Source organism: Camelus dromedarius, chromosome 16 (assembly GCF_036321535.1).
Source record: "Camelus dromedarius isolate mCamDro1 chromosome 16, mCamDro1.pat, whole genome shotgun sequence".
In the NCBI taxonomy this organism is placed as follows: Eukaryota; Metazoa; Chordata; class Mammalia; order Artiodactyla; family Camelidae; genus Camelus; species Camelus dromedarius.
The window spans coordinates 46,791,463-46,807,827 of NC_087451.1; the positions used below are offsets into that span (position 1 = coordinate 46,791,463).

Here is a 16,365-nt window from a genome sequence, read left to right on the forward strand (position 1 = left end):
AAAGTTTCCATCTTAAATTTAAACAGTTGCAAACAATGTAATTCCTTGCATAATGTAAATTTTTATATTTTTAAATAAAACTCTTACGTTATTATTTTAGGTGAATCCAAATAAATAAAAATACTATAGAGATTTGATTACTAGAATCATCTATTTAAAACCTGCATGAATATACTCTTTTTCAACAGGAGTAGTTGTACATCTTCTTTTTCCCCTTGAACTTTTATTTCCATTCCACTTGCTCCACTGATTATCTGAATGGGATACACTTGTGAGCTTGAAAGTCCTTTATTGATCATCCTATAATACTTCAATTTATAATATATATGTATGTGTATCTAATTTCCAATAAACTTGATGCACTATTAAATTTTTGTCTTCTAGATTATATTATTATAATAACTATTGGTATACAATTTATCAGTAAAGGCACAGTTTTATTATAGGTTTTGATAAATAATAAACCTAACAGGTGCTAAACTACTGAAACTATACCTTTTAGTGAGAAGTTTGAGTGATGCTTTTATGGTACCATTAAAGTAATCACCAAATTGTCCCTTTTGTTTTTGGTGCCCTGGAAGTTTGTTAAACTTTAAATCAGCATACCACAGTATGATTCAAGTGAGTAGGAAAGTACACCTATCTTCAGTTAAGTGAGAGAAGAGGATATGGGATTGAGCCTCCACAGCCAGCATCTTAGGCAGAACAATTTTAGGAAAGAGTAGGTATGGAAGATCTGGAAATTTATTTCCTTAAAGGTATCCTAACTAACCAGTCTCCTCCTCCTCCCCACACATACCCTGTTTCAAAACCACTGATTTAGACTATTTCCTCTATTTCCAAGGGGAATTGGCAAAAAAAAAAGACAAATGGTATACATTTTACTTTTAAGCCTATTTACCAATCCAGAGTTTTCCATGCTCAGAAAAAAGTGAATGCAATGTATTGTGAAAACTACAATGTTTTCATTCCTTTACCAACATTAAAGAATGACTAATAACCATTAGGAATCTGTCCAGCACCACAACAAATTGTGATCAATACTACTAGTTATGGGTAGCTAAATCTTCTCATCAAAGGATCTACTCATATTCATTCAACTACGTTAATCCATTTGTCTCACACATAATCTTCATATGCTTTAAGATATTCAATTCATTTTTATCATGGAAACAGTCCCTACTACTGTTTTCACTAGAGAGATCTAGCTTTAAGGAGGTGGAGAGCACTTAAATAAATTCAACCATTCATTCAAAGATGGGACACTAATGATTCACTCATGTCTTACACAGAAAGCTAATGGGAAAAAAATATAACCAATGCTTCGATGTTAAAACTTAAACATAGCAAGTTTTTTTTTAAACTTTCCTCAGGAGGCCAACTATAAAGTATCAAACTGTTTTATACAAGAATCCTATAAATCTTTTACAGAAAAAAACTGCAATGTATTTTTTTCATTAGGAAAAGCATTTTAGAATACATAAATATAGATAGGCAATTTCCACTCTATATGTAAATTTGCAGCTTACTGTTATTTCTTTAATAAAATTACTTCAAACAATAGTGAGAAGTCCTCACAACTCTGACTTCTGTGAATAATTTATGGATAGTGAGTTATTAAGTGATAATTTTGCACTTCTTGAGATATTTTTAAAAGTTAATGAACATGATGTTCATAAAAAATTTTAAGTGGAACATCTGGGACAAATAAATGGAAAAAACAGAGGTTGCCTTTGAAAAAAACTGTCCCAAATTGATGGTCTTTAAATTCAAGTTTACTTTCACTAAATCTTAACTGAACTTGGCCTTTGTATTCTGAGCAACTTATCTTATGAAAACCTATTTCCTTCACCACTCCCACTGAATATATATTTGCTAATGATATGCTTCTACAAAGTTAAACTAAATTACACAGTCCTGTATTTGTTTTCAGTTTTGTCTAACTTGGTTAACACTATCTCTCACACAGCTATTTGAACTGCATTTTCCTTTTTTTTTTTTCTTCAAGCACTTTCTCATTCTCTACCACCTTAGTTCAAAAAAAAAAAAAAAAAAAAGAGCACATCCAATTTTTAGATATTGTATCTGAAGATTCAGTGGCCAAACCCTAAAGTAGTGTTTAGTTCTCAACGTTCCTGTAAATCTATTATTATATTACAAAATATACACCACACTGCTCCTAAAGGTCAGATTTTACATGAGGCTATATTTTAGTTTACTAAAGCAAACTCATGACTTAAGTAGAAGCAAACATTCTGTTTGAGTATCATTTTACCTTCATGTTTTCATTTTAAATTAGGTGGCACTTGGATTGAAAGAGAGAGGGAAAGGAAAAGGAAGAAAAGAGATCCAGCCAGCTCCTTAATGTGCAAGATCAGATAAGATCAAAAGCCCTTTACTAATGAATATTTGATTATCAATAGTATTCTTAAAATATGAACAGGCTGAGAATATCTAAACTGTCAGCATTCCTTAAAGAAAACATCCCGGTACAAAGTGCCAGAAGTACATTCACTTCGGAGATGAAAAAGCACCCATCTGTTCATATATATATATACACACATTTTTTTTTCTAGTTGGATTTCTGGCTCCAAGAAATTAAATTATGCCAGGAAACAATATTAATTCAATTTTCAAAACCATGTACACTGCCATATGCTTTCCACATGTCTCATAACTCCTAAATCTCTTTTATCATCTTGACCTCTTTCCCAAGCTCCAGAGCCTATCTCCCAACTGTACATTGGGTACTTGCAACTAGTACATCAAGTACCACCTCCAATTTTCACTTCCCTCCCATCTAAACAGAAAACACACACACACACCCCTCCAATTAGTTTTTTCCCAATTTCCATTATCATTCTTACTTACCCAGGCTCAAAAATTCAAAGTTTTATCTTTGGGTCCTTTTCTTAACACTCTGTTCTACTATCTAGCTTGATGGTCAATTCACAATTCTTGCAAAATTTCTTATATATCTCATACTCCCTTTTCATTCCCACAGCATCCCTCCAGATAAAGCCCTTATCTCCAAAAAGACCTCACTCCAAGTAATCGTAAAAACCTCCCTAAGTCTCTCTTCCTCTAGGACTCTTTCTCTGCCAAAGCATTCTGTATAAAGATAACTCCAAAATGAGTAACACCACACTGTCCTTATTATCAAAGAATCCATGCTCCAGCAGGAGACACAAAACACGAACAACAGAAGCAGATACACATTATACCGATGTCAAACAAAAAGCTCTAGGAAGGCAAGAGAGTGACAAGTTACTATAGGGGAGGTTTCCAGAAGGTTACAGCTGAACTGGAGAAAAACATTAAAAACAGAATAGTCCAATATGTGAAGGTTCATGTTTTGCAGGAAGGACAAGCAGTTCAGTGGAAGGTGAGAGGTAGGAGAGAAGATTAGAAATGTAGGCTTGAGTCAGACTGTGGGAGCTTTAGTGTCATACTAAGAAGTTTAGACTTGAACCTACTAAAATGTGAAACAAGCAAGCAAAGTTATAAAAATGCTTTAAATTTTTGTAATTTGCTACTTTGTTTTTAGCATACAACTTTCAAAACAAATAACACAAGCACTAATAGAACTAGACATATCTTCATTAAGTGGTGACCAATGGTAAATCACTTATCATTTATACTTTAGATTAATAAGCAGACTCTGCAGGAAAATTAGATACGGAGACAGTATTTTGTACATGTTCATTACATCAGATTGGTTTATGTTATTTAAATCCTCTGTGTCCTTACTGATCTTTTTGTCTTCATGATCTAACAACTACTGAGACAGGCATGTTTAAAGTCTCCTACTGTATTTACGGGTTTGCCTATTTCTTAATATCAGATACTATATTTTTTTCAGTTATGTACTACCCAACTGATTCTTTTTTTAACTTTATATAGATTCCAATTTTCTTGTGTCATAAGGATGAAACATAATGCCCTGTTTAGTGACACAGAAAATGCTCCTCAAGAATAAGCTTTTCAGTCCATTTTTGGACCAAATATAACCTTTTGTGCTATTCACAACTGTTCGGTAATTATTTCCCCCATGTTCTTTCCTTTTTGTCAGCAATCTACTTCAATATTTAGAGCACATTAGTGCTGCTCAGACTGACCTCCATTTTAGGAACAGAATGGTTACCCACATGATCAAATGAGTAGATTCACACCCAAAAAAACCTGAATTAGTTACACTATATGCTATTTGGTCACATTTCATAGCTCTCTTCCCATAGCATAAAAAGAGAGGGAAGAAAGTCTGATAAATCCACAGAACATTTTCTTCTTCTTCCAGAAGAGAAAAAAATTCATAATTAGCAGTTTGACTCAGCCCCAAGTTAGCAGTGGTTTAAAACAACGTTAAGTATTAATGTCTTACGGCAGCTGTTTTAGGAAACCATAGAATGCATGGGCTCACTTGAGCAACACGAAGGCCTGACAACTATATTTCTAATGAATTTCCTATCTCAGTACACATTTATATAATAAAGCAATCTAAGAGTAGATCATCTGAGATAAGTATTTATAGCTCAGTCCTCACTGGAAATGACTGATATATAAACAAGACAGGACAAAATAAAAAGCCTACGTAGCAGATTTTCACAAGCAAACTTGAAGCTGTTTTGTTTCTACTTAGAATTTGAAAATAAGTCAATTTGCCACAAAGTGACCCAAAACAAGGTTCTGTTAAACAGCAGGTCATGATCCACTAGGTGGGTTGTAAGATATATTAGTAAGTTCAGACAAGCTTTTCTTTTGTTTAATGAAATAGCAGAGACTAGAAAAGACAATAACAGAATACATTACAAAGTAAGTACTGTTTCATAAAATTGTTTCAGTTGTATATACACGCATATATGAAACATACATAAGTGACCGAAAGATATTTTATATTGTAGGTCATCATAAAAAATAAAAGTTTGGAAAACACTGATCTAGGACCTACCAATAAGATAAAACTTATTTTTCTCTGTGTAGGAGCAAAATTAGGAAGAATATTTTTATAAATTTTTGTAAGATTATCTATTAAGCTCATCTGCCTAAGATTTTAAATAACTATGTACTCATTTTTCAGATGCTTGGAATTCATTTGTTCAAAAATTCAAAAAAAGACTTATTGCTTAACTTCGATATATCAGACATGGTTCTATGTGCTGGAAACTGAAAACCTGGAAATTGAGATTGACTGGTGTGTGTGTGTGTGTGTGTGTGTGTGTGTGTGTGTGTGTGTGTGTGTGTGTCTCAGAGAAAGAGAAAGACAGACAGATATATTGGACTTGTGTCTCTGAGACACACACACACACCCCCCTAGTCAATGGCAGAGCTGGGATTCAAACCCAAAGCAGCAGGATTTCAAAGCTCTCCTCTTAGCCTCTACATTACACTGCCTTCCAGAGTCCATACATCTACAGGAAAAGAAAGTATAACAAAGTTATGCCCAAGAAAATTTCTAACAGTTATACAAAACTGTGACCTTCGATCATATAATTTTGATCATAGGTGGTCTGGGATTTCTCATCCTTTTAAAAATTTCTGTAAATTGAAAGAGGGCAATTCTTAAAAGCTGACGGAAACTAGAATTCAGTTTCATTAAGTTTGCTTTGGAATAAACATACTAGACCATCAGATGATTTTTATAATGTCTTCAAAACCCTGAAGAAAGAAAATAATAAAGAATGGTAAACCAAAGGCATACAAATCAGCACACTTGTGGTCTTAAAAAACAAAAAACAAAACAGAAGAAGGCTCACTCCATGAATAAGTTCAGCTTAGGCTCTCACAATAACAGGCTTTAGCAGAAGAGCACAACAATTCAGACCTTACTAGGAGAGTCATTCGCTAGACGGATACCAAGAGAAGCAAGGCCACCCACCTAGGCCGCTAGATATGGCACTGAAGGTGAAGGTGGTGAGGGCCAGATCACCTCACGTCCCCCACTCCTAATACACTGTCTGATCCCTGACAGGAGGAATTGTTTCTGTTTTGTTCACACTGTATCTCCATCACTTAATACAGTGTATGGGATGTGGCATGTGCTCAGCAAATATTTGTATACGAATGAATGATTCACACAAGTTATTTCTTCCCTCAGGCCCTGATTTCCTATAAAGCAAAAGGGTTGGACTAGATCAATACATTCAATTTCAACTCTAAAAGTCTGTAATTCTTTGAGCTAGAATTTCTAAATACGTCACATAAAGTGTCAGTAAAACTGCTCCAGGACATCCGGGTCTGAATGTATGCCTAGTCACAAGGTTTCACAACATCTTACTCACTGCAGTCCAGTATAAGATAAACAATGAATTTCCGTGTTGAAACTACTGTAACTGCTCAATATTGCTGAGATAGTAAGAGAAAAGCTAATTATTGTAGAAATAACACAAAATATGTCTGACCATCCAGCTAAAATAGGAAAGATGTTGATGCTCATAAAAATAATAGTAATGGCAGCAGTAAAATTTAGCTCCTTCAGATATTTGAAGACTCAGAAAAATTTGTTGCCTGGCTTAACCAAATAATCTTACTGTGAAGGAAACACACTTTTTTTAAAAAAAAAAATAGTATAACATATATTTACCTTCCTTAATCAACTGTCAATTAGAAATTACTTTCCAACCTTTTGCAAATTTCTCCAAAAAGGAAAAATAAATTATTTTTAATCCATTATTTTAAGTAAGATCTCAAATAATGAAGAAACTTAACTATATCACAACACCACTCTTTCATGAAATCAGGTTTTATTACATATATTTGCTGAAGACTGAAATGAGATTAAACATTAAAGTACTTCCCTTATTTACAAAAAAAAATTTTATCATTTTCAAATCACCTCTAATTGTTATGGGCAGAAAGTTTGGCTTCTAAATAATTCAAACCCCCTTCTATTTCAAACCATTTGTTACATATTAGAAACACCGGTAGAAACTATAGGAGAACCAGAAAACTCTAGAAAGTATCAAGTCCTCAAACTTAGCACTCAATTTGGGCAGACATGGCTTGACATAAAAAGTCAAAAATTAATTCAAATATTTAAATGAAGGCACATTAAGAGAAATGTCATAAAATACTTTATAATGTGATTACCAATAAAAAGGTACAGGAAGACCCTAAGGCATTCACCATGGGCAGATTCTAAGAAGATAAAAAGTTTGTGCCAATATTTCCATGGATTGACTTGTTCTTTCTGCTTACTCTTCATTAAACTAAGACTATGCAGGAAATCCAAAATCCAAAAGTTATTAATGAAAGGGTACCGAAAGTTTAAAAAGAACAATAACTGTTTTTATAGCATGTAAAAGGTAAACTTTAAGCTTATTTTAACAATTCTTTTAAATATAGCTTTCCACAGGAAACTGCTGGTGGGAATGTAAAGTGGTGCAGCCATGGTGTAAACAGTTTGGTGGTTCCTCAAAACTTAAATATAGAACTACCATATGACCCAGCAATTCCGATCCTGAGAATATACCCAGAAGACCTGAAAATGACTCAAATAGATACTTGTACACCAACATTCATAGCAGCATTATTCATAGTAGCCAAAAGGTGGAAACAACAGATGACTGGATAAATGAAATGAAGTATACACATACAATGGAATATTTCTTAGCCATAAAAAGGAATAAAGTTCTGATACAGCCTATAAAGTAGATGGACCTTGAAAATGTTATGCTAAGTTAAATGAGCCAGACACAGAGGGACAAAGATATGATTCTAGTTATATGAAATATCTAGAATATACAAACCCACAGAGATAAAAAGGAAATTAGAAGTTATCAGTGGCTGGGGCAGTGGGGGAGGGAGAATGGGGAGTTACTGCTTAATGGTTATTGAGTTTCTGTTTGCGATTTTAAAAATTTTGTAAACAGACAGTGAGGACACAGATGTACAACACTGTAAATATAATTAATACCACTTAATTCTCTACATTTTACAATGGTTAAAATGGCAAATTTTATGATTGAGATATATATATACACACATTCTTTTCAACCACAATTTTAAAAAACAGCATTCCTCGGTCACCTCAAAGATTAAAATACAAAATGAAAATATGCTTTTATGTAAAATGGAGAGAAGTGGTGGTCATCACATTAAATAAGCTGTCCAACTTGGCCACTTCAGCCTGACTTTATGTGCTTGGTAATGTGATCAAAATAATGGCCTTGCTGGAAATCTTGACCTGAGACTCTTATCATGAAGAAAGCGACAAATCTATGGGATGTTTTGTGGGACAAATGGCCTGCAGTCTTCAAAGGATTCACCGTCATTAAGAAAAGAGATTACTGGTATGACTGCGCTAGATTGGGGAAACTAAAAAAAAACACACAAGAGCCAAATGCAATGCTGAAACCTTGATTCGATTTGATCTGGAAGAAAACAAGCTATAACAGCTATTTGGGGGATAACAGAAGAAATCTGAGTTATGAACAGCATGTGGGATGACAGTATTGAATTACTGTTGATTTCTCAGTTACAGTAATGGTACATGGTTATATAAGAGAATGTCACTGTACTTGGGAAATTACATACTTGGGAGGTACTTACAGGTGAAGTGCCATGAAATCTGCAACCTACTTTTGGGTCATTTGGCAAAAGAGAATGTGTGTTTATAAGAGGTAGGGAACATCTGTGGTAAGGTAACAGTTGGTGAATTTAAATGAAGGATATATAGGTGCTCATGTAGTTTTCTTTCAATTTTACTGTGGGTTTGAAAACTTCAAAATAAAAAAAAATTAAAATTCTTCAAAGTTTCCTCTTTCCACCCAAAGTATATATACTAAAAAAGCTAAATGAACAAGGGGCACAATGTAGCAAATTCAGGGCTTTACATACCTTCCACATCATACCAATGCGCACCATTTGTGATCCCGTCTTTGAAAGTCTCATCTTCATCTCCGGGACAGTGAGGTGCACCAGTTTTCATTATGGGGTGGTTTGAGGCATAGGCTTTTGCCAAGTATTTAAATACTTCATCATCTGATGTTTTACTATAGATTCCAGTGGCCTTATGTTCTGGAGAATCATCAAAAGGGTAACTTGCTACCACTGAGCCACCATGCAGATTTCCAGAAAGTACAAACCTTTGAAAACACAGCCAAATCACATATCACTTTATAAAAGGCACATAAAACATGTATTTCAAAATTCTACATCTTTCATAAATGAACTTAGATATTTCTCTTGAGACCTAGAAGACAACTCTAGCAGCTGTTATAAGCAGACCAACAATAAAAAGAGAAAATGGAAAGTATTATCAAATCAACAAATTTCAGTTTTTATAATTCAAGTTAACTTCAAGTAACTTTAAGGAATTTTCCTATTGTTGAAAAAATAGCTGAATAATACAGTATAATGTTTTAGGAGACATCTTTTCAGGGAATTCTAAATTCAATGAACAATATGAACTTGCCAATATTCAACCATATTTTGACTGACAAAAATGACAACTTCATATAGTTCAATCTAATTGTATTTTATAATGTGTTAATTTCATAGAAGGCCTGGCTTACATAAATAAATATTTGTTGAATACACAAGTTAGGTTATTAAGTTTCATGCTTTTTATATTACTGTTCAAGAAGAATTTTTAAGATACAGAGTTTAACTTAAAACAGGATGTGTTTTGCCTCATTCTAGCTTGAAATACACTAAATTCACATTTTCAAGAGAGAAGCCATAGTTAAGAAGATTCAGGGGTAGAAAAACCTGACACAGTGAGCTGCTTTCAGAGAAAAACAATATAGCACATAAAAGACTAGTCCTCCATTGCACCACTGTAAAAGCAGCTCTCTTTCTAGGCCCAAGGTTCTTGTGCCATTTAAAAATAAACTGACATGGAGACTAGGCTGCTTCTATAAAAGAAACGTGTTAATTTTTTAATGTTTTTTACTTTTAAGTGAACCCATTTACAATTTGGTCAAATTTATAGATATAAAAATACTGAAGAATGCCTTTTATGGTAAAAGCTAAAGGCAAAAGCATGCTCAGTCCTATTTATATATTTTCCCCTCATGTAACAGTTCAAACCATTACTGTGAGTGGAGATTAAACACTTTTCTCTTTGTACCTGAAAAATGGATTTTTCACTTCTCCCTTTCTGTGGTTGAAATAAACTGACATACAGGTATCTAAAGGGGGTTGATACACAACACTTCTTTCTATATGCTTGGAAGAAAATTAAGTCTATAATATGTTTAATTTGAAAGGTGTTTTAAGTCTGATCAGTACTTCCAGAGGAGGTCAAACAATGAAAATTACTTGTAATACAGAATCTGCTCATCAGAAGACAGAACTTAGCTGATAAAGACAGTGATTAAATACAAGAATAGACTATGAAAGGAGACTAGTTAAAAACTAACATAATTATAGTTAATACACTTCCAGACACCAGAGGAGGATGCCATTTGGTGTAGTGGCAATGACATAGGCTCTGAAACCAGGAAAATGTGGGTAAGAACATTTGGTTTCCAAGACATGTTGCTCACTAGTAGCATGATCAGAAAGTTGCTGCCTCTAAATTCACTGAACTCCAGTTTCTCTCATATGAAAAATGGGAATGCCACCTGCTTCCGAGGGCTATTACGAGAATTAAATACATCTCCCAGCACAACTGGAGATATCTAGCACCCTGCTTACGGAATCACTACCCTACAGACCATCATTCTCCTCCCCATTTCCATTGCCAGATAGAATGATACAGAAACAAAAACTAAGTGTATATTCTAACATTCTAACTCCACCTTACCCATCCCTCCTCCATAGCAAGGTATTAACAATTTACTCTCTGGTTTCTATGCCTAAAATAATTTATGTACTTTTTACCCCTGCACTGACTTTGGGAAAGTTACAAGAAGGCCAGCCCAGTTTAGGCAATCCATTCAGCAACAAATTTTCTTGAGTGTCAATTGGAAGTCAAATGTTCCAGGCACTAAGGAACATCAGTGAAGAAACAAATACAAAAAAACGCCCTCATGGCACTTATATTCTAATGAAAAAAATGGGTGACTAAATATTCCAAATAAGTGAAGCATGCTACTTTAACTATATATTTTCAATTAAAAATTTAAATTCCAAGATTCTCTACTAAATGCTGTTTTTTTCACTGTTTGACATTTCTTGCAACACTTTTCAGAAATGCTATTAAAATAGCCTAACAAAAGTAATGAAATATCTGCAATCTACTTGAATGATAAAATTCAATTATTAAATTTTCCTTACTCCACTCCCATAGTTTTAAAAGTACCAATGCCACTCTTATAAGGATGATTTCAAAAGAAAGTGACATCTATTACAGTGGCTGTAAGATTACTGCTTTCAAGTCTTTGTCAAACCAATTTTGCATATCAATCCAATTTTATTTGAAAGGTATTTTATGGTTTCTATTCAAATCAATTCTCTTAAGTGTTTCTCACACTTGGTTTCAATATCATATATCATTCCTTGCATAAGATTTAAAGTAACTGCTAAATATATTATAAAAAATTATAAACAGTCTATAGATATTAAAAAGTCAATCTCTAAGTTAACTCTATCATGCTCCCCAGATAACCCTATAAATAACTTTAAAAAATTAAGAAAACTTGATGTGTGATAAACTAAATTCTAAAGATTTCAGGAAGTTGTAGATGTATATCCACCCCAACAATACGATAATGCTTTTCACAAACATACCCATAAAATCATTTATATGCTAATTTCCTATTAAAGTCTAAGCAGGTATATTTAATTAAAGTAGTGTGCCAAAAATATGAGGGTCAAGTAAACTATAAAATATTTTAATGATGGAATTAAAATCTTGTATATTTTCCTAAGCATATATGTCAACTATCAATAGTACAAAATCATCTAATGGATGAAGTATAAAGTGAAATAAAGAAAATAAACTTCACCTTCCAAAGCAAGAGGAAATAAGTCTTAAAATTTTACATATCCAAAATAACAACAAAAATTTATTTCTAATACAGCTGGGTAAACAGGATATCAAGAAATTATTCAAATGATTTATTTCCCATAATACACTGAAAAAGGTAATTTCCCCATACAGACTGATGCTTGCAGTTTTTAAATTTCCTATCCATAATGGTGACTCTATATTTAGGAATTAATCTCAAATTGTATGTGTACTTGTTTTTTACTTTATTCACATATCAGTGTTCTCTGTTATTGATTCATCATTAAATAATATGCATCTTGAGGTTTTTAAGATTGAGAACAGATGGATGTAATTTTCACCTTATATAGTCACTTACTTTCCCTTCCGAATTAGGGTTACATTTGAAAAGTGGGAGGGTACATTAGGGTAGTCCCTAGCCACAACACAGAATGACTTTCTGTGTAATACCAACTGACACAGGTGAGCTTTTAACATTTTCACCAGCTCCTATCATTGAACTAATTAGCCCAGACCATAACATACAATCGTTAAATACTGGTGATAGGAAAGAGTTATCCGTAGAGGGAATTTCTGGTTCTAGATTTAAAGTTTAAAGCTTTCAGTATAGTCTCAAGGTGACTTACACCAAAACAAAGCTCATTTTCATTTTTGGTCATAGCACAATACTAGAGGGAGAAACCTAGTCACAGAATTTACATCCCTGCCAGGGTCCTGATGGAGCATTTTAAACGTGTCATTTAAACAATGCAAACAGTGCATTTGATACATCATCTCAGAAAGGCCCAGGCCATCACAGCTTCTGACAATAAGCTGTATGTTAAAGTTGTATTTATTATGTAAATGATCGGAGGTCCTGACACTGTTATCTTTAAAAGAAAAATCTTTCCAGAAAGTGTATGTTGAATTAATATCTATGAGGGATCTTAAAAGGAGGAGTAAAGTGAGAGGTGGGAGATAAATAGAATCTAGAATTGTCATAATGCCCATGAATTTTTCAAGGTCTGCTACATATCCTGGAATCATCACGAAACCTTGTAGAAGAGATGATTCCAAGTCCCACAGAGAAAGTTCTTTGTTCATTATTACTTTCATCTTTTCTGTCACTATAGAGAGCTTCTTCAAATCAAGATAAATTGCTTCACAAGCCTTACAAAGACAGAAAAACGGGGATATGCTGGCAAAGCTGATGCTTGAAAAAGAGAAGAGGTGCATGCTCACTTCAGACATTGTTCCATCTGGAGTAAGTTCCCTCTTCCTTTTTCCTCTCCTCCTCCTTTTTGCAGAAAATCCCACCCATCTCGAAACATTCAGTTCAAGTTCTACCTCTTCCACAGAGATGACCCATATTACTGCAGCCCACACGCATTTTGCCAGTAGGAACAAATCCTGTAAAGTTAACTGGGTATATAAACATAACTCATATCTAGTTATAATATTCTTTTGTTATACACCAATTTCTCGAGGTCCTCATGCTTCTTTTCATTTTTTAAATCCCACCTAGAGCTTAATAACACTTAAGATGTGTATTAAGTGTGGCCCTGGCCCACTAACAAAGTGCACAAATGGCATCAGAAACTGTAGAGTCTAAAATGAAGCAGCTCACAGATGAAGTTTCCAGATCTGTACAAGTTCTCCAGCCATATCCACATGCTCCTTAGCTGAGTCAGAGGGTACAGCCTGGAAATGAACCAGTTTCTCTCAAAAAACCAAGAGGAAGACCTGTCATTTCTAGGCTACAGTCTCCTTCCATGGCTGTTAAGAGCGCTAAGAATCAGGTTGCCTGAATTTTAAGTCCCGATCACACTCTGCACTATTTAAATTATTTAAACAGTCTGACCCTCGACTTCCCCTTATGCAAAACAGGGATGTTAATGGTATCTATCTCATCAGGTTGTAGCTAACATAAACTGAGATCATGCAGTCCAAGGAAAGGCCTTAGCACAGTCCCTATAGTAATAAGACAACCGCAATATTGTCAGCCTATTTATAAAATGAGTGAGCTGATCTAGGTCATCCTTAAGGTCTCTTCCATTGCTCATATTCTACGGTCCTGTGAGAACAGGAACCAGAATGCCAGAAAGGAGTGTCCCCTCCAGCCAAACAGCGCTCTCTGCATCCTTTGAACAAATGACAGCCTGCAGGCAGTGCTTCTCGGGCAATTAGCGGGACAGGAGGCTAAACGGACTGGGTCCTGTCCTCGTTACTGGGTGTTGCCATCCATCCTCACTCCCCTCGTCCCTTAGGCCTGGAAGCACTGTTTGAGCGCCTACTGAGCGCTGGACCCAGCCTCTGTCCCAGGAGGCTCACGCGGATGGAGTTGGGGGTGGTGGAGGGAGGGCGCCACTCACTTGTTCCTGCGGATCCAGTCGATGAGGGCGCGCACCTCGGGCACGTCGTCCAGGGACGGGGGCTCGCCGGTGCTGAACTGATCCGGGAAGCTGCGGTTGAGGTCGCGGCCCCGACTGTTGTCCCGGCCGCTGGCCCCGGGAGGGCCGCTGTCGCTGAGGCCGCAGTCGCCCTCATGGGCGCGCTCGAAGCCGTCGGGGTTGAGGCTGGGCAGCAAGTACACGTCGGTGGTGTTGAGCAGGCGGACCAGGCGCGGGTCCCCACGGCGGTAGCCAGCAGCCAGCTCGCGGGCCAGGTAGATGAGCACCTGGCGGGACACGGTCTCGTCGCCGTGCATGTTGCCCACCAGCTTCACCTGCGGCCGGCCGGGCAGGAGCGGCCCCGCAGCGTCGGGCCCCGCGTTGCCGTCAGGAGGCGGCGGCCCCAGGCCGGCCGTGAGGCGCAGCACCCACAAGGGCCGGCCCTCCACCGAGTTGCCGATGCTGAAGAGGCGGGCCAGGCCCGGGGGCCCCGCCGCCGCCGCCTCCTTCAGCGCCGAGCCCAGCTCCTCTCCGTGGTAGTAGCGGTCGAATTGACCCTCGTCCGCCTCGGTGCCCGCGCTCGTCGTCGTCGTCGTCGCCTCCGCCTTCTTGATGTGCGCTGCCCGGGCCGGGCTCCTCAGCAGCAGCAGACACAGCAACAGCGGGAGGCGCCCCGACCGCAAGGGCGGCCGCGCGTCCCAGTCGCTCGCCATCTTCCAGCAGCGCCGCTAACCCCGGCTCCGTTCCCGGGGCTCCGCGCTCCAGGCGGCCGGGGCCCGCCGGATCCCCTTCGCTCCTAGCAACCCCATCCCGCCCTCCGGCCGCAGCCAATCGCGGGCCGGCCTTCTGTGGCGTCACGCCGGGGGCGGGGCTGTCCTTAAAGCAGCAGATCCCTGCTCTGGGCGTCCCTTCCTCCAGTCGGGGGAGAGTTTGGTCACTCTCTTCCTTGGTCAAGGTTCCTGTCACTCTCTTTCCCTCCTCCCCGTTTCCTCTTTTGCGTTTGCTCCGCTTCTCTACTCGCTCAGTCTCTTCTTTATGGCTTGCCCCTTAAATTCTCACCCCTTTCTCTCTATGTACTCTTACTAGCTTTCTTTCCATCTTTGTAGCAGCTTTTCCCAGCTGCGCTTTAACGCTTAGAATCAAGAATCGAAAGAATCAAAAGGTTCGAAAGAATCAAAAGACTCGGAAAAATTCAAAAGGTTCGAATGAATCTACTGTGGACGAGCCAAAGGACGCCTCAGCCCTTTCTGCCTTGCACCACCGCAGTCCTCCTTCTTAGGCTTGAGCCCAGCGCTCCGCAAAGTGGTTGAAGAAAATGGGACACTTGGAGTGGCTGAGGGCTCACTACCTCTTTCCAATTTTTAGTTTGTGTTGTAAGAAGGTGTCTTCTTTTTGTTTAGTGGAAATCTGCTCTGTAGTAGGCTCCCTTTGTGTTAATGGATATATTAATTTGGTGTTACCCCAGGTTATTTCACAGTGTGCTGGTCTCAGAACCTCTGTAGGCAGATTTCATTTCATGGTTCCCTTGCCCACCTCCCACACCTCTCCTAGGCAAGTTGTTTGTTAAACTGTGGCCTTAGAATGACATTTCTGGAAACACTTGATTGGTGAGAATAATTCCTGAATGCCTCAAATCTGGCAAGTACAATGTTTTATCTGCTAGAGAAGAGGTCTTTACACTGGTCTTTAAAGTAGGCTTTAGTGACTTTAGCTTGAAAAAACAAATCCCTCACAATCCTTTTATCCAGTGTGAAATTCTACCCATCAAGCAACATAATTGTAGTATCTGTTCAAGTTCCTTCTTTCAGAGCTAGGTGTTTGAAGGCTCCTTCCTTGAACTATGATTGAACCCTAATATGAATAGGAAAGAGTTAATTCATTCTTTAATCAAATGTTTATTGAGCAACTACTGTATGCCAGAGCTAAGTGCTGGTAAGCAATTCACTCTGCTCAGTTAGAGACTGGATACTGTTTGTGATAAGTGGTACAATAGAGATATGGGGGCCCAGGTGAGGGAAACCTCACTCAGCCCAAGGAGGAGTAAAGGAGAAGGAGAGATACTGGGAGAGGAAGGGAGGAATTCTGGGTAGAAGGAGGAACAAG

The 16,365-nt window shown here is 37.4% G+C and overlaps 1 protein-coding gene across 1 annotated transcript in view; it reads right to left on the minus strand.

The window, feature by feature from the left end:
- CPD (carboxypeptidase D) overlaps positions 1-15,046 on the minus strand; it is a 58,533-nt gene extending 43,487 nt beyond the window's left edge. Inside the window, exons 1-2 of the mRNA XM_010978933.3 lie at positions 14,245-15,046; positions 8,836-9,083 (exon numbers count right to left, since the gene is read on the minus strand). Coding sequence (XP_010977235.2) covers positions 8,836-9,083; positions 14,245-14,975 — 979 coding nt within the window. The 5' untranslated portion in view covers positions 14,976-15,046. The remainder of the gene's footprint in view (positions 1-8,835; positions 9,084-14,244) is intronic.
- Between the last annotated feature and the right edge of the window lie 1,319 nt (positions 15,047-16,365).